The 25,107-nt window shown below is 36.1% G+C and overlaps 1 protein-coding gene across 7 annotated transcripts in view; it reads left to right on the top strand.

Annotated features, from left to right (window-relative positions):
* The window catches only part of LOC137618047 (uncharacterized), a 590,306-nt gene that overhangs the window by 447,662 nt on the left and 117,537 nt on the right, over nt 1–25,107 (top strand). For all 7 annotated transcript variants that reach the window (XM_068347975.1, XM_068347979.1, XM_068347981.1 and 4 more), the window contains one exon: nt 24,365–24,617. In XM_068347975.1, coding sequence (XP_068204076.1) covers nt 24,365–24,617 — 253 coding nt within the window. The remainder of the gene's footprint in view (nt 1–24,364; nt 24,618–25,107) is intronic.

Genomic DNA, 25,107 nt, shown 5'->3' on the forward strand with positions numbered 1-25,107 from the left:
GCTTGGGCGCTGATCATATCATATATGGTCAGTCTGTAGGGCATCGTCCTGCTTGATAGGGTAATGTCACTGTCCCTTGCCTCTGCCATTCATGAGCGGCCTTTAAAACCTTTAAAGTGTTTGATGCAATCATCTGTTGTTTAGTTAGATTGCAATGTGTCTCTCGCGACACCAGACAAAACATGAATTTCGTTTGCTTGATTTTTTATGTTGAAATGGTACTTGTAATTATATCATCGTCATCATTGTTTTTGATGTAGTTGGTATTGTTATTTACGTTTGTGAAAGATCTTGTTTTACTGTTGTTATTTTTCTTAACATATATTTTAATTGTTCATTACTTCTCATAGAGTTTACTCATTTCCTTGTTTCCTTTCCGCACTGGGTTATTTTTCCCCGTTGGAGCCTTTGGGCTTATAATATCCTGCTTTTCCAACTAGGGTTGTAGCTTAGCTAATAATAATAATGATAATAGTAAATAAATTACTTCTCATAGAGTTTACTCATTACCTTTTTTCCTTTCCGCACTGGGTTATTTTTCCCCGATGAAGCCCTTGGGATTATAGCATCCTGCTTTTCCAACTAGGGTTGTAGCTTAGCTAATAATAATAATGATAATAATAAATAAATTACTTCTCATATAGTTTACTTATTTCCTTTTTTACCTTTTCGCACTGGGTTATTTTTCCCCGTTGGAGCCTTTGGGCTTATAACATCTTGCTTTTCCAACTAGGGTTGTAGCTTAGCTAATAATAATAATAATAATAATAATAATAATAATAATGATGATCGAAATAGACTAAGAATTCAGTAGTCAACTTTCTTGTTTTTTGTTAATGTACGAGCACCATGATTTCTATCCTTGTGTCCTGTGTGGTGTCATAGGACGTTTATGCACCCGTATTGTTTTGATTGTCAAGAGTGAAGGGTGGGGGGGGGGGGGACATATTACTGTACTCTAGTGCTTTGTTGTTCACCTCCACGCCTCGATTGATATTGGAAACGTACATTTATTATTGTTATTGTTATTTGTCATTGAATTGGCCGCTCGTCTCAGGGTGGACAGCGGATTCTACGCGGTAGGAATTAATGAAATTGTGTTTTGAGTAGTTGGAGGAGATTGAAATAAAAAGGCTGGGAGGCCTTTTTTTCAAAGGCGGAGAAAGGCCGGCAAGCCTTTTTTTCATCTTGTCACAATGAACAGAAATTGCAAATTTCTATTGCAATATTTTGTCTGAAGCTAGTAGTGTCATATCATCTGCATATAAATCCTTCGATTCATACTGAAGCTAGAGGGGCACTCAGTAGAGCGCAGAGCTCCGCTGCGACAGCTTATTTCTTGACCTTTCGCTCGACCTTGACCTTTGACCTTAGCATGTGTTAATTGGCGTGGATTTTCATGCACTGAAATATGAACCAAGTTTGAAGTCTCTGTTATACCGATGTCCAAACTTATGGTTGATTACGTGAATTGGACATTTTGACACCTTGACCTCTAACTTTGATCTTCCAAAATTTAATCATTTCCAGCTCTTTACATAACAGTTAATTCCTATAAGTTTCATTACTCTACGATTAAAATTGTTGCCAGGAAGCTGTTTACAAACACACACACACACACACACACACACACACACACACTAATAGGGGCGAAAACATAACCTCCTTCCAACTTCGTTGGTGGAAGTAACGAGAGTTAGGGGTCTCATATATATATATATATATATATATATATATATATATATATATATATATATATATACATATATATATATATGCTGTGTGTTTCTTTCAAATTCTCACGCTTGTGTCGTATGGGGATAGTCATGAATGGCATATTTTATAAATTTAAATATTCTCTACGTATCGAATTCCTTCGAGACTTCATGAAGTGAAGAAAGTTTATTTTTTGTGACTCCTGCTTACTGTATAATAACAACTGAAAGAGAATATCAGTGTCTGACTTTCTCTCCGAAGTTAGTCACGAGATGACTAAAAACACACTTATCCTGACCTAGATGAGGGGAGAGAGACGTACTATAATTAGGTCCAGTTAATGTTGTTTATTTGCTAAGAGCTGGTGTCATTGAAAATCTCTCTCTCTCTCTCTCTCTCTCTCTCTCTCTCTCTCTCTCTCTCTCTCTCTCTCTCTCTATTCATATATTGGTTTATTTATACATACCTTATACCTTATTTTTTTTTGTTTGGGTTCCCCCAGGTCCCTCAGTGTGAGGCACCTCGTATATCCACCAGAGAGTTGCTAATACATCTTCCAGTGTATTTTGCATCTTCCAGTCTTGGATGGTCTGGGATGCATCTTAGGTATTTATCGAGCTGATTTTTAAACGCATCTACGCTCACTCCTGATATGTTTCTTAGATGAGCTGGCAGCACATTAAATAGTCGCTGCATTATCGATGCTGGTGCGTTGTGGATTAATGTCCTGTGCGCCTTTCTCAGTTTACCTGGAATGCTTTTTGGCACTATTAATCTACCTCGGCTTGCTCTTTCTGATACTTTAAGCTCCATGATGTTTTCAGCAATTCCTTCTATTTGCTTCCATGCTTGTATTATCATGTAGCGTTCTCTTCTCCTTTCTAGACTGTATAGTTTTAAAAATTGCAGTCTTTCCCAGTAATCAAGGTCCTTAACTTCTTCTATTCTAGCAGTATAGGACCTTTGTACACTCTCTATTTGCGCAATATCCTTTTGGTAGTGTGGGTACCATATCACATTGCAGTACTCGAGTGTACTACGCACATAAGTTTTGTAAAGCATAATCATGTGTTCAGCTTTTCTTGTTTTAAAGTGTCTGAATAACATTCCCATTTTTGCTTTACATTTAGCCAACAGTGTTGCTATTTGGTCGTTGCATAACATATTCCTATTTAAAATTACACCAAGGTCTTTAATTGCTTCCTTGTTTGTGATTGTCTCATTATTAGGTCCCTTGTATGCATACACCATTCCTTCTCTGTTTCCATAATTTATTGATTCAAATTTATCGGAGTTAAATACCATCCTATTTATCTCCGCCCATTCATATATTTTGTTTAGATCTCTTTGTAGTGAGTTCCTATCTTCATCACAAGTAATTTCTCTACTTATTCTTGTGTCATCGGCGAAACTTCTCACTACGGAGTTTTCAACATCACAGTCTATGTCTGAGATCATAATAACAAATAGCAGTGCAGCTAATACCGTACCTTGGGGCACACCAGATATTACCTGGGCTTCATCTGATTTCTCGTCATTTGCAACCACTATCTGTTTTCTGTTTTGCAGGAATTCTTTTACCCATTTTCCTATCTTTCCCACAATATTATGCTTTCTCATTTTTTTCTCCAATATGTTATGGTCTACCTTGTCAAAGGCTTTTGCAAAATCTAGATAGATCACATCTGTGTCTTTTTCATATATCATATTATTGTATATGTTTTCATAGTGAGCTATCAGTTGGGTCTGTGTACTTTTTCCAGGTACGAAACCGTGTTGACCCATATTAAACAAATTATTTTTGACCAAATGGTTCATTATTTTCTTTTTTATTACCCTCTCATACACTTTCATAATATGTGATGTTAGACTAACAGGTCTATAATTGCTTGCCTCTAGTCTTGATCCACTTTTGAAGATAGGGGTTATATAAGCTAATTTATGTTTAACATATATCTCGCTCATATCTATACTCTGTCTTAGCAGTATTGCAAGTGGCTTCGCGATAGTGTTTGCAGTTTTTTTTAACAAAATCGCTGGAACTCCATCTGGTCCGGCTGCCGATCCATTTTTAATTTCGTTTATAGCCGTGACAATATCTGCTTCATTAATATCTATATCCGTTAGATATTCAACATTTTCTTCTCTCATTTCTGTTTCATTATTCTCATTCGCAATTCTTGGCGTGAACTCACTCTTATATTTTTCTGCTAATATGTTGCATATTTCCTTTTTTTCATTCGTTAGCCGTCCTTCAATTCTTAGAGGGCCTATTTCTATTCTCCTTTTATTCATCTTTTTTGCATAGGAGTAAAGTACTTTGGGGTTTCTTTTTATATTTTGAAGTGTCCTTTCTTCTAAGTCCCTTTTTTCATTTTCTTTCGACTGTATAATCTTTTGTTCTGCATTTTCTATCTTACATTTTATTTCCCTCATTTTCCACACATTTTTTTCTTTTGCAAGATTTTTCTTCCACTTTTTAATTTTCTGAAATAAGATCCTTCTGTCTCTTGGTATGCACGTCTTTTGTTTATTGTTTTTTTTCGGTACATATTTTTCAACAAATTTCTCCAGTATTTTGTACAGTATATCCGTATTTACCTGTATATTATCACTTACAAATACATTTTTCCATTCTTTATCCAGTTCTTCATTTATTTCTGACCATTTTATATTCTTACTGTAAAAGTTATATTTTCCATATCCTTCCCAAAGTTTTGTGTTTTTATTAATTCTGTGATCACTTGCTTTGGAATGAACTATCAATTCTATGACATTGTGGTCTGAAATTCCCGTGTTATACACTATTATTTCTTTAACATAATTCACCTCATTCACAAATACTAGATCTAGGACATTTTCCTTTCTTGTTGGAATGTGGTTTATTTGTTGCATATTATGTTCTAATAGCATATCTTGAAGCTTTTCAAATTGCCTCTTATCTTCTGCGCTACTATTACTATCTTTTTTATATGTATACATACAACCACTTTCTTCTATCCGTTCTTTCCAATCCACGAAAGGAAAGTTAAAATCTCCGGATAGGAGTATATTCCAGTCTTTATGGTTTCTACATATATCATCTATTTTTTCTATTATTATGTCAAACTCCTTAGTGTTTGGGGGTCTGTAAACTACAATATTCATTAGTTTTTCAAATTCAAATTCTACCGCAATCAATTCACATTCTGTGTTGCTGTATTTTTCACATACTTTTCCTTGATTTATGTCTCTTCCATATATTGCGGTTCCCCCTTGATTCCTATTTTTTCTGTCTGATCTATAAGTTTGGAAACCCTTTATCTGGTCATCACTGCCAGTCTCTTGGGAATACCATGTTTCACTTATATTTAATATATCTATTTTTTCAATTTGGGTTAGTTCTTCTAAGAACTCTATTTTCCTTTTAGAGTTACTCGTGACTAAACCCTGTGCATTCATTACTATTATGGTTTGTGTTTCATCCCCATTATTTAATATTGGTAATAATATGGATTCTCCCATGCTTCCTTCCTGTTCTGATATGATGTTCTTTTCTTCATTTCCCGGAATTCTGCCATTAAAAAATCCAACTTTTCTATTATATTTGCTCTTTCGCCTTCATATTTATTTGTGTGTGTATACCTGCAACTGTCCCCATATCTGCACCAACCCCTGGCATTATAGATGCATTCTTTGTAGTTGGGTTCTACATGTGCCGGTTTAGGTTGAAAGGCCTCATATCTTGGGGCTCTTGGTTCAAAGCGCGGTATATACACGGCCTGCTTTTTTGTTTCTTTTTTTGTTTCTTTTTTTATTTCATTTTTCTTTTCAGTTTGCTGAGTTTTCTTACTTTCATTCATAGTTGCAGGATGCATATATCGACATTTTTTGTTGTAAATGCATCCTTTTCCTTCTTTTAGGTTTTTGCATATTTTTGGATGGAGATCTCTGCATTCGTCTCCATATCCGTCTAAATACGCACATTTACCATATATTTCATAATTATGGCATATCTTTGGATGCTTGTAGTAGCATCTTTCGCCAAATCTGCAATTCCCTCTTTTCAGCATATTGCAGACTTTATCCTTCTTTTCTATTTTTTCTTGTTCTTGCTCTTCCCTAAAATTATGTAGGTCCGGGTAGAGTCTCTTGGGTCTATTATTTGTTTCCATCTGGTAATTTATTTCTTCATAAGTATGTTGTTGGATGGCATCATAGGTTATATCAATGATTTCTTCTGCATCCTTACACATATCCTGTTCATTGTTCTCTTCTTCTTCTTTTTCTTCTTCTTCTTCTTCTGTTTCTTCTTCTTCCTCTTCTTTATCTTCAACTATTTGCAGATTTAGTCTCGACTTAATTATATTTTCTATCCAGACTAAGCATGTTGAGCAGAATACCTTTGTGTCTTTATTTTTTATTTTTTGCTGTATTTCAGCACATGTGGGATGTGTTGGGACATGACAGGCATCACATTTTCTAATCAATTGTTGAGGATTATTAATGGAATACCATATCTTACATGTATTACACCATTTTGGCATTCTTTTTCCCATTGCATCAATCAGCATATTCACCATATTGGACTTCTTATTGTTCTTTGATGGAATGTGTTGATTGATGTAGACTTTCTTTATAAGTTTCTTTAACACTTGGATGTTCTTTGGAATTTCTTCTATTATTTTGCTGATGTTTTCCGCAGATTTGCTCCAGTTTATTGGATCATATTGTTTCAATATGTCTGCGAATATTCTTCCGTCACATTGGTTGACGTTACTAGTGACCTCTGTTATCAGACGGTCGAGCTCCTGTTTCGCCAACTCATGGAATTTATTTTTGCTGAGTCCAGCGATGTCTCTCCAAGCCTTGCCCGTGTTGTACATAGCCATCTTGATTAGATTTTTAGTAATTCACAAGATAACTATTCTATGCCGACGTTTTATCCCACTTCTCCGACCTCAAACTAATCACTGACTATTCACGAAAACTTGTAGCTATATTGCACTCGATAGCCTTTTGTTATCCGCGTTAAATCAGGATATTTATAGGGCCGCAAAAGTTTAATCACTCACCGGCACACAGATACAAAACTGGGAATTTCAATCATTTCTGACATTCCTTTGAGATGTGAGGAAGGTTCCTGAAGACTGATTTATATATATATATATATATATATATATATATATATATATATATATATATTATATATAAATAATTATATATATATATATAAATATATATATATATAAATATATACTGTATATATATATATATATATATATATATATATATATATATATATATATATATATATATATATATATATATATATATGAGAGAGAGAGAGAGAAAGAGAGAGAGAGAGAGAGAGAGAGAGAGAGAGAGAGAGAGAGAGAGAGAGAGAGAGAGAGAGACCTTTGCCATTAAGCAGGCAGGGTTAAAAGTTTAAAGGCCGCTCATGAATGACGGGTGCAAGGGATAGTAACAATGCGCTATCTAGTAGGACAATACCTTAAAGACTGACCATATATACACATGATCAGCGCCCAAGGCCCCCTCTCCATCCCGAACCAGAACCAGGGAGGGCCAGGCAATGGCTGCTGATGACTCAACAGATAGACATAACCCCCAAACCCCCCCCCCCCCCGTCCTTCGCTCACAAGGATGGTGAGGTTGCAGTGACCCAAGGAACTAACGAATTTGAGCGGGACTCGAACCCCAGGCCGACATAAGCTGCTTTTTAATGTTGTTACTGTTATTAAGATACATCATTATACTTGGTCATTACTTGTAGTTTAATCTAGTTGTTATGGTCATATGCCATCGCTTGAAACCACATTTCTTATCATTTACTACTACATGTAGTTTGTTTCCTTATTTCCTTTCCTCCCTGGGATATTTTACCCTGTTGGAGCCCCTGGGCTTATAACATGCTGGTTTTTCCAACTAGGGTTGTAGCTTAGCTAGTAATAATAATAATAATAATAATAATAATGATAATAATAATAATAATAATAATAATTATAATGATAATAATAATAATAATAATAATAATAATAATGATAATAATAATCCACACTTGGCATGGCCTTCCAGAAAGTGCAATGCAAATGAGACAGTGGAATGACGTGTTGTAGGAAGACGGGCAGAGAGTCCTTTTCAAGCGGCTCCTCCAGCCCTAGGCGATCTGGGTGTGTGAAAGCTTCATTTAGGGAGCCCATAATTCCTCTTTCTGAAATGTGAAGGACACTTGGAGGTTAGGAGTGTGATCCTTCCCACCATTAATTTCCTTGTTCTCAACACGCTTTTCGTATTGTTAACTTTGTGAAGTGGGTTTGTTTTCTTGGGATATAAGTACACACAATTATATATATATATATATATATATATATATATGTATATATATACTGTATATATATATATATATATATATATATATATATATATATATATATATGTATATATATACACATAACATACATACATACGCGTAATAACAATAACACCTGTGTTGTCAGCTAAATTAAGGGGCCTGTCTTTGTGTTTTATATACTGTATATATATATATATATATATATATATATACATATATATATGTATGTGTATATATATACATATATATGTATATGTATGTGTGTGTGCATATGTCTGTATATCGGTATGAATGTGTATATGTGTTTATGTATGTACAGTATATAGTCTCTTAATATTTGGAAGTGACTTTTCTGGATTCATGAAGATCTGAGATAGGATTATTGAGCGCATAAGGTTAAAGCTCTGTTTAAATAAGGGTCAACTCTTATGTTTCAAGTTTCATTTTTTGATAAGCACAAGCTAGTCAATTCTAATAGCCAGGCCTTCTCCATCAGGAGGCTCAATACTACACAGTATTCTAGAAGTTTTATTCCAGCTGTGACCAAGTTGTGGAATAATCTTCTTAAGTCTGGTAGTTGAATCAGTAGAACTTCAAAAGTTCAAAGTTGCAGCAAATGTTTTTCATGTTGAACAGGCTGACATGAGTCTTTTTATAGTTTATATATGACATATCTGTTTTGACGTTGTTACTGTTTTTAGAATGAATTATTGTTAATTTGTTCTCATCATTTATTTATTTCCTTATTTCCTTTCCTCAATGGGCCATTTTTTCCTATTGGAGCCCTTGGGCTTATAGCATCTTGCTTTCCCAACTAGGGTTGTAGCTTGGCTAATAATGATAATAGTAATAATAATAATAATAATAATCTGCGCAGGCAAATCTTCCAAGGTACAGTTGTTTTCCACTATCTGGTACGTTTCCAGACTCTTCGAAAGTATCAATAATTTTTTGTTCTGTAAAATCTTTTAAAAACAAATAAGGTAGAGAATTATAGATACACAGACGGAAGAGGAGTTTTGAGTTCATCTGTCTGCGTCTTTCTGGCTTGTCAAAGTAGCTCAGCTGAACTCTCTACATAGAATTGTGTAGTGAGAAATCTTTGTAATATGTGTACGATTGAAGTCATTACCGTTAATTTTGTTGTGTGGGATTCTGTCTCTATGAGAGCATCTGTCATAGATATATTGTCATAACAACTCATCCTACACAGACTAGTCAAGTTCAGTATTTACTTTGGCTCTTTTGTAGATGTATCTGACATGTATTTCGTGAGCAACTTTGTCTCAATATGAATGTTTGATATTAATTATTTGTATTTCATTAACGTTACTGTATTATCTGTAAATACAGTTTTTATAGTTATTACTTCTCAAAGAAAATTCCTGATTCAGGTTGTCATAACCCGCATGGCATATATTGTAAACATGGGTTATTGATTGTTGTTGTATATGGTAGTGCTTGAGTGGTTGTGAAGCAGTGTTATTTGGTAATCGACTTTTATATGATAAGTTCCCCTCGTGTTTAGATGTGATAAACTCTTGCTTTTTGTGTGATTGATTTCATGAGAGGGTTTTGCTGGAGATATTGGTTTCCCGACTGGACGGAAAGCATAGACCACAAACCGCAAGCATGACGTCAGATGTAAACAGTCAAGATGGCGGCTGCAAATAGGTCGTGCTCTTGCTTGGCAATCTTGGGTCCAAAAAACCTCAAGAGATCAAAAAAAAAATCTGCTTTGTTCATCATATGGTGGTTTTAGAATTATTTAATTCAAGTAATATACCGATAATACATATTACTGCAACAGTTACAACATTTCTGGACGCCATGATGATGTCTGCTGATCGGTTTCGTTAAACTTTTTCCCATTTGCTCCTCGAACTGCGAGATCGTAGCGTGACGCTACAACACTCTCGCTCGCCATCATCGGCTGGAGGTTGGCGAAATCCACAAGCAAGGAATTACTAGTGTGATTCCACCACACTAGTCACTAGTTGCGGGGTTCGTGTCTGCTGAAGGAAAGGGAGTCTGCGAGAGAGTAGGTGATTAATACTGATGGCATAGCGTGCAATGTTGTTGTTAAGAAGGACCTCCCGGGTCGGAGAGGGACTCACTCTCTCTCTCTCTCTTTTGAATCATCCGTCCATTATTCATAAGGTTTACGTCTTTTTTCCATTAATTTCAAATTTCTTGTCGTCATCCAGGAAAACATCTTTCATGTTGTTGTTGTTGTTACAAACTAAGCTACAAGCCTAGTTGGAAAACAAGATGCTTTAAGCCCAAAGGCTCCAACGAGGAAAAATAGCCCAGTGAGGGAAGGAAACAAGGAAATAAATAAACTACGAGAAAAGCAATGAACAATGAAAATATAATATTTTAAGAACAGTAGCAATGTTAACTTAAATCTTTCATAAATAAACTATAAAGACTTCAAAATAACTATAGGAAGATGAATAAGATAGAATAGTGTACCCGTGTGTACCCTCAAGCAAGAGAACTCTAACCTAAGGGCAGTGGACGACCATGGTTGAGTAAAATCGCATATACATTTCTGCAACTTCATTTTCGTCTTCAGTTGTGTTTATAAATATCAAACTTATATTGTTGTTAATCATCATTAGAAATGAAACTGGACCTTGAAAGATACTAGAGTCCAGAGTAAAGAGAAAACTGAACAGTTAATTGTTCTGTGAGTGCTTCGATAGTGACGATTTAACAATAAACGAGCAATACGCGATGTGGAATGTTGAATACTTTGAAAGAACAAGATAAAATGACTGTTTGGGTCCTGTAGACTAGAGAGTAGTGTTCCCCTGCTGTATGCGACCAGAAAAATACAACCCTTAAATTAAGTTAGTAATCAAGTGGACGCGTATTCATTGAATATGCAGCAAGAGCAACACTCGTGATAGGTCTGCGCACATGGGAAATGTGCGTCTCTGATAACACCCTGAGTGCATCCGTGTGAAGGAAGAAGTCGGAGAAAGAAGAGAAGAGTTGAGTAACTGCAGTGGCAGGTCAGAGGGCGTGATAACATCTCCCGAGTGCTAAGAAAGGGTTGCTCTGCTCTGTGTCAGGAGATATTAGGTGAGGTGGGGCTTACATGTGGAAGAGGACAACGACAACATCAACAAGAACAACAATAACAACAAATAAATACAGCCGTGTCTAAGCCACTAACAGGGCAAAGGCCTCAGGCATGCCTTTATACATGTCTGGAGTTTGGCCAGTTTTTATCACCTCGCTGGGCATTATTATTATTATTATTATTACTATTATTATTATTATTAGCCAAGCTACAACCCTAGATGGAAAAGCAAGATGCTATAAGCCTAAGGGCTCCAATAGGGAAAAATAGCCCAGTGAGGAAAGGAAATAAGTTAATAAATAAATGATGATAAGTTAACAATAAATTATTCTAAAACAGTAACAACGTCAAAACAGATATGTCCTATATAAACTATTAACGTCAAAAACAGTTATGTTATATATAAACTATAAAGAGACTCATGTCGGCCTGGTCAACATAAAAACATTTGCGGATTTGTGATTGTGGGAGACTTATGTCTCATCGTTCACAGCAAACCAACCTAGTATGGGTGGCCCTGACTAGTATAGCTTCCCTGATCATGGCGATACGCAAACACTTTCATGATGTTAAGCACTCTGATTCAGAAAGAGAGAGAGAGAGAGAGAGAGAGAGAGAGAGAGAGAGAGAGAGAGAGAGAGAGAGAGAGAGAGTGAGAGAGAGAGAGAGTGACTAAATGCTGAATTGTTTCTTTTGTTCATTTAAATACCAGGCTTCATCTTTCTCTTGACTTCTTATTCGAGAACAATTTGTCTTTTATTTCGTTTATGCATTTTTTTCAAGAAACATTGAAGGTCAGTGTAATTTTCACTTTTTTTATGAAAGTCTTAATTTTAACTTTTTTATGCGTCTTAATTTTCCCTGTTTTATGTAAGTCTTAATTTTCCCTTTTTTGTGTAAGTCTTAAATTTCCCCTTTTTTATGTAAGTCTTAATTTTCCCTTTTTTATATAAGTCTTAATTTTCCCTATTTTTAAGCAAGTCTTAATTTTCACTTTTTTATGCAATTATTAATTTTCACTTTTTTTTATGCAAGTCCCCTATTGACAAGTTACCAAGAGTCTATTTCCTCCAGCTGTTTGTTTGTCTGTCTGTCACTCTTTTTTTTATTGTTATTATGACTTGCTAAACTACAACCCTGGATGGAAAAGCAGCATGCTATAAGCCCAAGGACTCCAAAAGAGCAAGTAGCTCAGTTTAAAAGTTTAAAAAGGAAGATGAATAATATGGAATAGTGTGCCCGAGTGTACCCTGAAGCAAGAGAACTCTAACCCAAGACAGTGGGAGACCATGGTACGGAGGCTATGACACTACCCAAGACTAGAGAACAATGGTTTGATTTTAGAGTGTCCTCCTAGAAGAGCTGCTTACTATAGCTAAAGAGTCTCTCCTACCCTTACCAAGAGGAAAGTAGCCACTGGACAATTACAGTAGTTAACCCCATGGGTGAAGAAGAATTGTTTGGTAATCTCAGTGTTGTCAGGTGTATTAGGACAGAGGAGAATCTGTAAAGAATAGGCCAGACTATTCGGTGTGTGTGTAGGCAAAGGGAAAGTGAACCGTAACCAGAGAAAAGAATCCAAAATAGTACTGTCTGGCCAATCAAAGGACCCCATAAGTCTAGGTAGTATCTCAACGGGGTGGCTGGTGCCCTGGCCATCCTACTACCTACTACTGTTTTCTTTACATTCTAATTTGTGAATTGTTTTGAATATGATGTGTGGGCGAATGCAGCTCATTCGATCCCCCTACGTACTGTGAATGGAAACATTGGCAGACCTGTCAGATTTGTCATTGCGTTCATTATTGGCTTCCTGTCACGCCATCACCACTTGCGTAGATGCAATTTGGTACTGCAAAGTCGTCTTCTCTGTTGTTGTTTGTGAGGTAGGCCTTGTTTCAGTTGGATCTGTCTACACACACACACACACACAGGTTTACTACGCTCTTTCAGAAATGGTAAACTCATTGTAACTGTTTCTTAAATGAAAGACGAATGGTTTTCCGTGAATTTAAACACATACACACGCTGTTTGTGTTCGTGTTTAAGTGTATGTATATTTACAGTATACCTATACGTATTACAAGGTATACATACACACACATATATATATATATATATATATATATATATATATATATATATATATATACTGCATATATATATATATATATATATATATATATATATATATATATATACATACATACATACATACGTACATACACGATAGCCATGTTTCTTATGTTGGGAAGATAGCTTATTATATCTGTAGATATTTCTTTGAATCATCGAATAAAAACAGATTAAGCTCACAGTAAGTCCATTGATAAAGTGTCTACTCAACCAACGCTTTTCGCTGTTCAGTGTATAGATTTTGATTTTTTTTTCTTTTTTTTTGAGAACTTCAGCTCTCCGGGTTCTTGAGGTATTGAAAGTTTCAGGAAATTACATATAAGGTAAATAGTTTACGAGTTGACTCGTTTATACTCGTCGTGATACTTGGCCTGATGGGCTGGTTCACATTGGCTTGCTATGCCCCTAGATGTCTGTGCGGTAAGTGCCCTTTGTGTGTGTTCATGAGAGAGAGAGAGAGAGAGAGAGAGAGAGAGAGAGAGAGAGAGAGAGAGAGAGAGAGTCAAAACACACGAGGGACATGATGACTTCTCCAGAGGTGTATTACCAGACCATAATGCTTCTTCACCAGGTTTGGTTTGACGTGTTGCTTGATAGTTTTTTTCTCTTGTGACCTTCTGGCGTTGTCCAAACGGCCTGCATTACTTACTTACTTCTTCTTCTTCTTCTTCTTCTTGTTTTTTTTTTTTGATAGCTGCTTTTCCGGTCCCATACAGCAGGGAAACCCCACTCTCAACAGGACCTCCACTGTCGTTTTACCTTGTTCGTTCAGAGTATTTAACATTTCTTATCACATATTCTTCATTTACTGTTAAATCGTCACTGTCAAAAGACTCATGAAATTAGAAAGTCTTCAGTTTCCTCTTGAAAGCCTTAATGTCTTCAATCATTCGAATGTTTCGTGGGAGCTTATTATATAGTCTCGGGGCCGCATATTTAAAGGATCTGGAGCCTACATTAGACATATATCTAGGTTCCAACAGTTTGAAGCCATTTTTGCTCGGATTACCATTTTTCCTTATCAGTTCCGTGTTTTATCTGCTTGAATCTATCTATCTTTTTTTTTTTTTTATCCTTGATTAAACCCTTTTGAAGGTCACCGCTTGGGATGATTTTCGTAAATAATTATACGCAATTTTAGGCAAATAATTGTATGCAATTTTAGCCGTCATGAAAAAAAGGAAACTACATAAATTCAACTGTTGTGTTACTCAATCATTTTAAAAGAATGTATGCATAAGAATCATTGTTTATTTTCAGAGGCAAATCTTTCAATAGAATATATATATAATATATACTGTATATATATATATATATATATATATATATATATATATATATATATATATATACAGTATATATTATATATATATATATATATATATATATACAGTATATATTATATATATATATATATATATGTTTTTTCAAAAAGGCCCATAAAAGAAACACAGGAAATATGAATAAATCACACTATATTTCGGTCAATAAACATCGACCCTCTTCAGGATGTAAAGTACAAGTGAGGCTTACAGTGGAGAGTGACGGTTTATATATGAAAGCAAAAGGGTGTGTTCAATTGTTCTATAGTTGTTATAATTGCTGGAAGGATTAGCCAAATTTAATTACATCCAGGTGCGTGTTCTTATTGTTGAGCCGCTTGGAGGAAGTCTTGACCTCTGATGCATGTCTGGTGGCCGGTCTCCGTGGATTATCTTCTTAATGATAGGGTTGAGAAGAGTATTGTCCACTGTGTCAGCTTTCCATTGGCCCCCACATAGGTTCATTGTGTTTGATTGATTTATGATGGCTGATTCCAGGATTTTCCTTCTGTACGGACAGGTACTCTTAAAAAGCAAAGACGACTCACTCCAGTTAATCTGGTGCCCTAAATCCCTAAGGTGAATGAAAATCCCCGAGTTTTCATACCCATATCTAACAGATCTTTTGTGTTCGGATAATCTTTGAGATAGCGAACGGCCAGTTTGCCCAACGTACACTTTTTCACAATCCCTGCATGGTACTTTGTAAACGCCGGATTCTATCTCTCTTTTATTTTGATAAACATTAATAAGGGCGCTTCCTATGGTCTTTGGATATGAAAAAACAAAGGGGTTCTCAGTTTTGATATGATTTGTTATATTTTTAATACCTTCTATATATGGGAGTTTTATCTTATTTTTAAAATCTCTTTGGTTAGTAACATCCTGATCTTTATAATATATCGTGTTGGCTTTGTTGATGGCCTTTTCTATGACATACGTCGGGTAGAATAGCTGGGCGAGTTGTTTACGGATGATTTCAAATTCTTTATTTAGGTAGGTTGGGGAACAGATTCTCAAACCTCTAAGAAATAGATTGCAAGCTACTCCAATTTTTACAGAAATGTCGTGATAACTAAAAAAATGAATGTAGGAAATAGAGAAAGTTGGTTTTCTATACACAGTAAAATTATACCCCGTCGATTCCCTTATAATTAGTATGTCCAAAAAAGCTAATTTTCCATCTTTTTCCCATTCAGTTTTAAATTTTATGCTAGGGACTAGGGAATTTAGATTATTGAAAAATATATTGAAATCTCCCCAGCTATCATCCCAATATGTGAAAATGTCATCAACATAGCGTTGCCAAACCATGTTTGTAGGTTTAATTGTTGTTAAAATTTCTGTTTCAAAGTATTCCATGTAGAGGTTAGCTAAAATTGGAGATAACGGGCTGCCCATACTACAACCAAATTTCTGTTTGTAAAAATTTCCATTGAAAGAGAAAACGTTATTTGACACGCTTAGTTTAATTAACTTAATTGTTTTTTCAATACCGAGGGGGAAGTGATCTTCGTAAGGGATTAATTTTTCCCTCAAGAAACCTAATACGTCGTTGATCGGGACCTTTGTAAATAGGGATTCTACGTCAAGACTCAAGAGTTTTACATTGTTTACCGGGATATTTAATCTATTGAATTTCTGGATGAAGTCCTCTGCATGCTTTCATATATAAACCGTCACTCTCCACTGTAAGCCTCACTTGTACTTTACATCCTGAAGAGGGTCGATGTTTATTGACCGAAATATAGTGTGATTTATTCATATTTCCTGTGTTTCTTTTATGGGCCTTTTTGAAAAAACATGTTAAACTGTTCGATTACAGTTATAAATAAGACATATATATATATATATATATATATATATACTGGCATAGAAAGACCATAAACAGATGAGAGTAGAAAGACATGTCTGAGGTTTTTGTCCTGCAGTGGACTAGATACGCCTATGGATCTTCAAGACTTAATGATATTTTTTAACCTAATAGTTCATAGCCCTAAAAATCACGGAATAGTCGTTAGAAAGGACACTCTCTCTCTCTCTCTCTCTCTCTCTCTCTCTCTCTCTCTCTCTCTCTCTCTCTCTCTCTCTCTCTCTCTTTGGCGCCGGCTGTCACCAGAGTCCTGAGATCCTCGCACGTGTATGGCGCCAGTAGGTACATTCAACCGAACCATTATAAAATAGTCTCCCCTAATATACCATTCCCCTCTCGGACAACAGAGATTAGGTTTTCCCCCACCCACTCAGCATCATCAAATCTCTCTCTCTCTCTCTCTCTCTCTCTCTCTCTCTCTCTCTCTCTCTCTCTTATCTCTCTCTCCATACTCTATATAGCATCATCATCATCGTCTCCTCCTACGCCTATTGACGCAAAAGGCCTAGGTTAGATTTCGCCATTCTTCTCTTATCTTGAGCTTTTAAATCAAAACTTCTCCATTCGATCATAGTCCTCAGCCACGTAGGTCTGGAGCTTCCAACCCTTCTAGTGCCTTGTGGAGCCCAGCTTGAACGTTTGGTGATCTTAATCATTAGCTAAAAAATAAGAAAAAAAATTCCATTCCTCTTGTGTTTGTAGGTTTGTAGCTGTGTCATTAAAATGCTGTTAAGCAAATGCAAAATTTTGACCCTACGCTCAATCATTTGCGAGAGTATTTTGTAATTAGGACATGGGAACAACGGCGTGTATTCGAATATGATGAATTGGAAATGGCAGGGACCTGGAAGGGAAGTAGCCCTAAAAATCGCTTCTTTCCAGACAATGTGGCGCCAACGCTGTCTGCTCTTAGTAGGGGATGTTATCTTTCAGCTTAAAAAGGGGTTTACCCGGTCCAATGGTTCGTCGAAACCGGGTTCTCGAACCTGCTTGCCAAACGGTTCGAAGACTGTGGCAGTCAGTCACAAATTCATAAGGTATGTGGACAATGAAGCCCCGCCCACAATAGTCAGGTGTGAACAGACTTTCCTCGAACGTGTTCGACAACCAAATACCCCGTTCACACGCTCGAACACTTTTCGACCATTTGTCTGTCGAACCGTATTCGACGGTGTAAACCACCCCTTAAGGACCAAAGTCCCTTTCATCTCTCAAATAGAGAGACCCCTTTTTATTCTCTTGCAGCAATTGTGATAACGACGTAGCATCTGGTGTGGGTTCCGTCTTAATAACTAGATGAGTTGTAGGGGATTTCCACCCATGATTAATCTCATTAGCAAAGCTTTGTTTTTGTGGCTATATTTTATTGGTAGTGGTGGAAACAATTGTAAAATTGACATGGGTGACTTTTCTTCTCATGGATTTCTATAATATAACAGATAGCCTCTTGGTATGTTTTGACATATCAAGAAGTTATTTGTCTTTCACTTCTTGTTGTGGATTTCTATAAAGAAACATGTAACCTTTGTATGTTTCAACATATCCAGAGGTTACCTGTCTGTTTCACTTCTTGTTGTGGATTTCTATAAAGAAACTGGTAACCTTTGTATGTTTCGACATATCAAGAAGTTATCTGTCTGTTTCACTTCTTCTTGTGGGTTTCTATGAAGAAACATAACCTTTGTATGTTTCAACATATCAAGAGGTTACCTGTCTGTTTCATTTGTTGTTGTGGATTTCTATAAAGAAACAGGTAACCTTTGTACGTTATTCAAGAGGTTACCTGTCTGTTTTACTTCTTGTTGTGGGTTTCTATGAAGAAACATAACCTTTGTACGTTATTCAAGAGGTTACCTGTCTGTTTTACTTCTTGTTGTGGGTTTCTATGAAGAAACATAACCTTTGTACGTTATTCAAGAGGTTACCTGTCTGTTTTACTTCTTGTTGTGGGTTTCTATGAAGAAACATAACCTTTGTATGTTTCAACATATCAAGAGATTGTCCTTTTCATAATAGGAAATCACAGCAAGAAAATTCACCCATGTCAATTTTATAATTGTTTATACCATTCTTCTTCTTATTATTATTATTATTATTATTATTATTACTTGCCAAGCTACAACCCTAGTTGGAAAAGCTGGATGCTATAAGTCCAGGAGCTCCAACAGAGGAAACAGCCCAGTGAGGAAAGGAAACGAGGAAAAATGAAATATTTTAAACAATATTCAAATACATACCAATAAAATATCCTCGGGAACAGTCTATGCTAATGAAATTAATCATGGGTAACAAATCTCCAATCCATAAAAGAAAGCACTACACACACACACACACACACACACACGCAAGGGTTTTTCTATTGGCGGCTGTGAACCCGGCCAAAGGTGTCATTGATTGTAAACTTACTGATGCACCTCGTCGTATATATATTTTTCCTAATTATGTATTTTAGGTACTGACCCGTGATAACTTAAATATATGTAAAGTAGAATCGCAAATACTTTTAATGTAAATTAGATGAGATTTAATACTTCTCTTCGATAAGTATTTGCGAGTCTATATGTTATTAATTTAAAAACATGTATAAATGAGTAGTAAGAGTTGCAGTTGTGAATACAGTATATGCTAAGTAAAAAATTATTCATGTAGATATATTAAGATATATATATATATATATATATATATATATATATATATATATATACACACACACATATGGATAAATATCAACGCAACATCGTGCTCAAATAGAAATAAATTTCTACCTCATACTTGGGATAGAACGCTAGCCCCTTCTAATGAAAGGCCTCTCGTGGCATGGTTGGAAGAGACCTGGCCTTTCATTAGAAGGGGCTAAGGTTCGATTCCGAATATGAGATAGAAATATATATATATATATATATATATATATATATATATATATATGTATATATATATATATATATAACATTATAAATTGTAGTAAATGTAAATGTATATTTCCTAATGAAAGAAATATGTATATATATATATATATATATATATATATATATATATATATATATATATATATATATATATATATATATATGAAAGGACTTGTGGTGGCCGATGTGGTAACGTTCCTGACTGATGATCACCAGACTGAGGTTCGAGTCCCGCTCAAACTCGTTAGTTCCTTTGGTCGCTGCAACTTCGCCATCCTTGTGAGCTAAGAATGGTGGTTTTTGGAGAGCCTTTAGGTCTATCTGCTGAGTCATCATCAGCAGCCATTGCCTGGCCCTCCTTGGTCCTAGCTTGTGTAGAGAGGGGTCTTGGGCGTTGATTATACGTGTGGTCAGTCTGTATGGCATTGCCCTGCTTGCTAGGGCAATGTCACTGTCCCTTGCCTCTGCCATTCATGAGCGGCCTTTAAACCTTTATGAAGAGGCTAACGTGTAAGAGTTTAACGTATATTCGGAAAAAGCTTATATGAAGGTTGTAAAAAATGGTGAGAAAACAACCATCAAAGTGAACATTGAATTTATTATTGAACATACTGGAAATTTAAAGCATAAAATTATGCAGAATATGAATTAATATTAACGACACTTGATGCTGCCCCGATATCTAGGTAACTCTGGCACTAGTTACCTAACCTCCACACTCCGAATCGCTTATAACCAGTGAAAAGTTTATAAGATTCGTCGAGCAATACCATTACCATGATGCCACTGTGCATAGCCTATAAAAGATATGATACGTCTATCAGAAAATTGTACATGAAATTATTGCCTATGCAAGCAACTTAAAGTTCAGAATAAGATTCAATAAAAAGATCTCAAAAGATATGATAAATGGCAAAGCAAAATATTAACAAGAGTAAATTCTTTCTGGTTACAAGTTTTATTTTTTACGGGATTAATGACTCAGCGCTAAAATTATTCATACAATAACTTTAAATCTCGTAAAGTGTGCCAACATTTACCGAGACCTACCTCAGTTATCAAGCGCCTGCTTGCTCGATATAAATCCACGGAGTTAAATCCCTCTGAAGTAATCCAGCAGTATGTGGTGGATGCCAAAGACTATGGTAGGGAAATGGAATCCCTGTCTTGGCCTCTCTCCCATGCTGCTACACAATCCATTATAAGGTTCCTCTGAAAACTCACTCCCTTGGAGAATCATGCCCTCGTCTCTCCATTGCACTTTGGTGAAACTGGTGGTACTTAGCACTTCATTATTTCACAGCAATAAAAGTCCTTCAAGTAAAAAGAGTTCATTAGTAATGATCACACATCAGTTGGCAAGTTTCTAACGAAGGTTGAGTTTATCCATTTTCCTTTAGTCAAGAGAACTGCTTCCTTGGAGGGTTAGGCAGATACTGCTTGGTAAAAATTCTTACCATTACTCGTTAACTTCGTTAACTAATTCAAGAAGGGCTAAATACTATGAAATGGTCTCAAATGCCAGCACAGTATTTACAGGTATTAAAGAAATAATTATTCAAGTTATTTAATGTTACGTTTGAGATCTTTTTATTTTCCAAGAGAGTTGAAAACCAAGGATTATGAAAAAAGGCAAAGTACTTTTTTGTACTAAAGACAAACTAGATAAAGAAAACGAGAATACAAGGATTCTGAAGTTGGAAAGAAAAGATAAAACAATATATTTAACACAACGTAAGACGTGATTTGATTAATCGTTCGAGACGTTTAGTAAACATCTTTTATTTGATTTGCAAACCTACTTTCAAAGTTGAATCCTTTTTGCTGATTACATCAAAGTATTAATCGACGTCTTACGTAAATGGAAATTTCATTCCTCTGAAGTGTCTCCTTAAACACCAATATTCCATTTACTTTGCGGTTTATGAGAGATATTGACTTATGATTTTGTATTAAATATGACTTTAGGACATCCCCGTCTGTTCTTCTGACGACAAAAGTCTCCTTAAACACCAATATTCAATTTACTGATGTTTGCCTTTTTTTTTTTTTTTTTAAGGTATTCACTTAAGATTTCGCATTAAATGTGACTTTGGTAGGTCCCCTTGATTGAGTCCTCTGTTGGGGGCTTGTCCCATGACTCCCTTTTTCATTTTGTTGATTATGGCCATTACGCTTCCCTTTCGGAAAATCTCTGTGAGGGGAAATCAAATATTATATAATAGGATCACTTGGGCTTTGGGCTCCCCTCAAGCTCTCTCTCTCTCTCTCTCTCTCTCTCTCTCTCTCTCTCTCTCTCTCTTTTTATACTGTGTTTGCGTGTCGGCCTTTGGTCTTCTTAAAGGGCTACTTATATTTCACATCAGTCTTGTTCTTGTGGTAATCTCTATTGAGCAATATTGACTTCAACCAATTCTACTGAGATGACGTATTGTGTGTATGCAGTATAGTGAGTCCTTTGACTGGCCAGATAGTACTACATTGGATCTTTCTCTCTGGTTACGGTTCATTTTCCCTTTTGCCTACACATAGGCCGAATAGTCTGGCCTATTCTTTACAGATTCTACTCTGTCCTCATACACCTGACAACAATGAGATTACCAAACAATTCTTCTTCTCCCAAGGGGTTAACTACTACACTACATTGGATCCTTCTCTCTGGTCACGGTTCATTTTCCCTTTGCCTACACATACACCGAATAGTCTGGCCTATTCTTTACAGATTCTCCTCTGTCCTCATACAACTGACAACAATGAGATTACCAAACAATTCTTCTTCTCCCAAGGGGTTAACTACTACACTACATTGGATCCTTCTCTCTGGTCACGGTTCATTTTCCCTTTGCCTACACATACACCGAATAGTCTGGCCTATTCTTTACAGATTCTCCTCTGTCCTCATACAACTGACAACAATGAGATTACCAAACAATTCTTCTTCCCCCAAGGGGTTAACTACTACACTACATTGGATCTTTCTCTCTGGTTACAGTTCATTTTCCCTTTGCCTACACATACGCCGAATAGTCTGATCTATTCTTTACAGATTCTCCTCTGTCCTCATACACCTGACAACAATGAGATTACCAAACAATTTTTCTTCGCCCAATTGTTAACTACTGCAATGTAATTGTTCAGTGGCCACTTTCTTCTTGCTGGTAAGGGTAGAAGAGACTCTTTAACTATGGTAAGCGGCTCTTCTAGGAGAACACCACTCCAGAATCAAACCATTGTTCTCTAAGTCTAGGGTAGTGACATAGCCTCTGTACCATGGTTTTCCACTGTCTTGGGTTAGAGTTCTCTTGCTTGAGGGTACACTCAGGCACACTATTCTGTCCTATTCTCTTCCTCTTGTTTTCTTAAAGGTTTTATAGTTTATATAGGAAATATCTATTTTAAGGTTACTGTTCTTAGAATACTGTATTTTATTTTTCCTTCTTTCCTTTTCTCACTGGGCTATTTTCCCTGTTGGAGCCCCTGGGCTTATAGCATCCTGCTTTTCCAACTAGGGCTGTAGCTTAGCAAGTAATATATATATATATATATATATGTATGTATATATATATATATGTATATATATATATATATATATATATATATGTATATATATATATATATATATATATATATGACCCGATCTAGGTCGTATTAAGGGGGTTCACACTTCACATCTTAGGGGGAAACAAAGATAGAGAAAATCCATTTCTTGTTAACACAATTAGAGGGGGAGGATCATGCACAAATGATAGCCGAGTTGATCGTTTTATACATGCTGTATTATCTTAAGTTTACAAGGGCGCCCCTTTATTTATGATTACGTTACGTTACTAAGAAAAAGCCCTCAGAAAAATGGTACTCGTTCGGCACGCATGCTGGCACCTGTGACCTCTCTGTAGCTCTACCAAAACCAGACTGCCGCTCTAGGCCGTTTTCCCCATCGCCCATAGATGGGCATCGCGATGCCTGATCAATGATTGGTTGTTTTGACCCGAAAGTCTCATGACAACCAATAGGGAGAGATTTTGGGGACGCTAACTTTTAACGAACATTTTTGAGTGCCCAAGCCACGCCGATAACGACATTTTTCCATAGTGCCATATCGTAACCGTCTTCTCTAACAAAGAAGAAAAATCTGTTGACACTCACTCATCCCAATTAGTAACAACATGACTGTGATTAGCTCATATATATATATATATATATATATATATATCGTAAAACTGACAGGGAGACGTGATGCTCAGATGCAAAAGAACTACAGTAAAAGTGAAAATATGAAATATAAGATTAAGTCCTAACTAGTTTCGTCATACTTCTTCATAGAACTGAGTTATTGAACAAGGTTTCTTTACCTTTTGTATGGTACAGTAAACACACGAACGCACACAGATTTATACAACAATGAGGCACTCCCACATCAGCTACCTGTGCTGGAGATGGTCACTCATATCTTGGTTTGCTGTGAGCTATCAGACTTGAAGTTTCCCACCATCACCAATCCGCAGTTGCCAGCATGGTAATTAAAACTGACCAAACCCCAGACACGAGGATAAACATGTCTGAGGCCATTGTCCTGCAATGGACTAGAAACTTGCATTTGTTGCTGTTTTATATGATGAAAAAGCTGTGTATTTTTTCTTATTTTATTGTTTTAATGTTCTAATATTTTCATATTTGTATTCATATCTTTATTTCCCTTCCTCACTGGACTCTTTTTCCTTGTTGGAGCCCTTGGGCCTTATAGCATCCTGCATTTCCAACTAGGATTTTGGCTTGGCTAGTAATAATAATAATAATTATAAAATTTATGAATACATATTTATTGAAAAACGTTTCAACATTTCAAATGTCATCATCAGTACTACCTGAAGTAAAGATAAGAGAAACAATACAAATTTTAGATTAACAATTACATAAAATATGTGAAGAATTATTAAAATATGTTTTCTTTTGCACCTTTTTCAGGAGAGAAAGGAAGTGGAAGTGTAGGCGGCAGCAGCAACAAGGAACAGAGGCGCTCCGACCCGGGAAGCGTGGCTGGTGTGGTGGTGGCTAACCACACCAACAGCTCTTCGAATCTCCAAACATCCCACACCAACAGTACCTCCAACACTCCTCTCTCCTCGGGTCTGCCTTCCACCATTTCCAACAATGGTTCCGACCAATTGGAGGATTACAATTCTCCGGATTCTTCCTTCAACGCTTCGACGGACAGCGCGTAAGTACCAGGGGTCTAGGCTACCGGTCTCCTTTTTTACCTTTCTTTTGCAGATGCTGTAGTGGCCAGAGAAGGAAACGGAAATGAGACTTTTAGTTTCTGGTTTCTGAATTCTCTTTTCATTTCTTTCATTGGTTTATTTTTCTTTTTACGTCTGTTCGTGGAAAAGACGATCTATGAACAGTATTGACTGCGCTCTGTTCCAAATTCATAGTAGTTCAATTTATATCTTTTTAATCTTTAATTTCTTTAGAGAATTTCTTGAACATTTCGTGAACTGTAGACACAAAGGAGTTCCCCATCAGTGAGCTTCGAACTATAATTCAGTTATTCCCAGTCACTGCATCATTCCATTTTCAATAAATTATAAACATATTAAGTTGATCACCTCAAGTTATTTAGATTAACAAAGTTTTTATCAGAACTGAAATGAATTCTGGTGCGCAGTGTAGTCAAAAGGTGTTCTTGTATATGTACGCATGTGTTTTAC

This window comes from Palaemon carinicauda, chromosome 24 (assembly GCF_036898095.1).
Source record: "Palaemon carinicauda isolate YSFRI2023 chromosome 24, ASM3689809v2, whole genome shotgun sequence".
NCBI classification, from domain to species: Eukaryota; Metazoa; Arthropoda; class Malacostraca; order Decapoda; family Palaemonidae; genus Palaemon; species Palaemon carinicauda.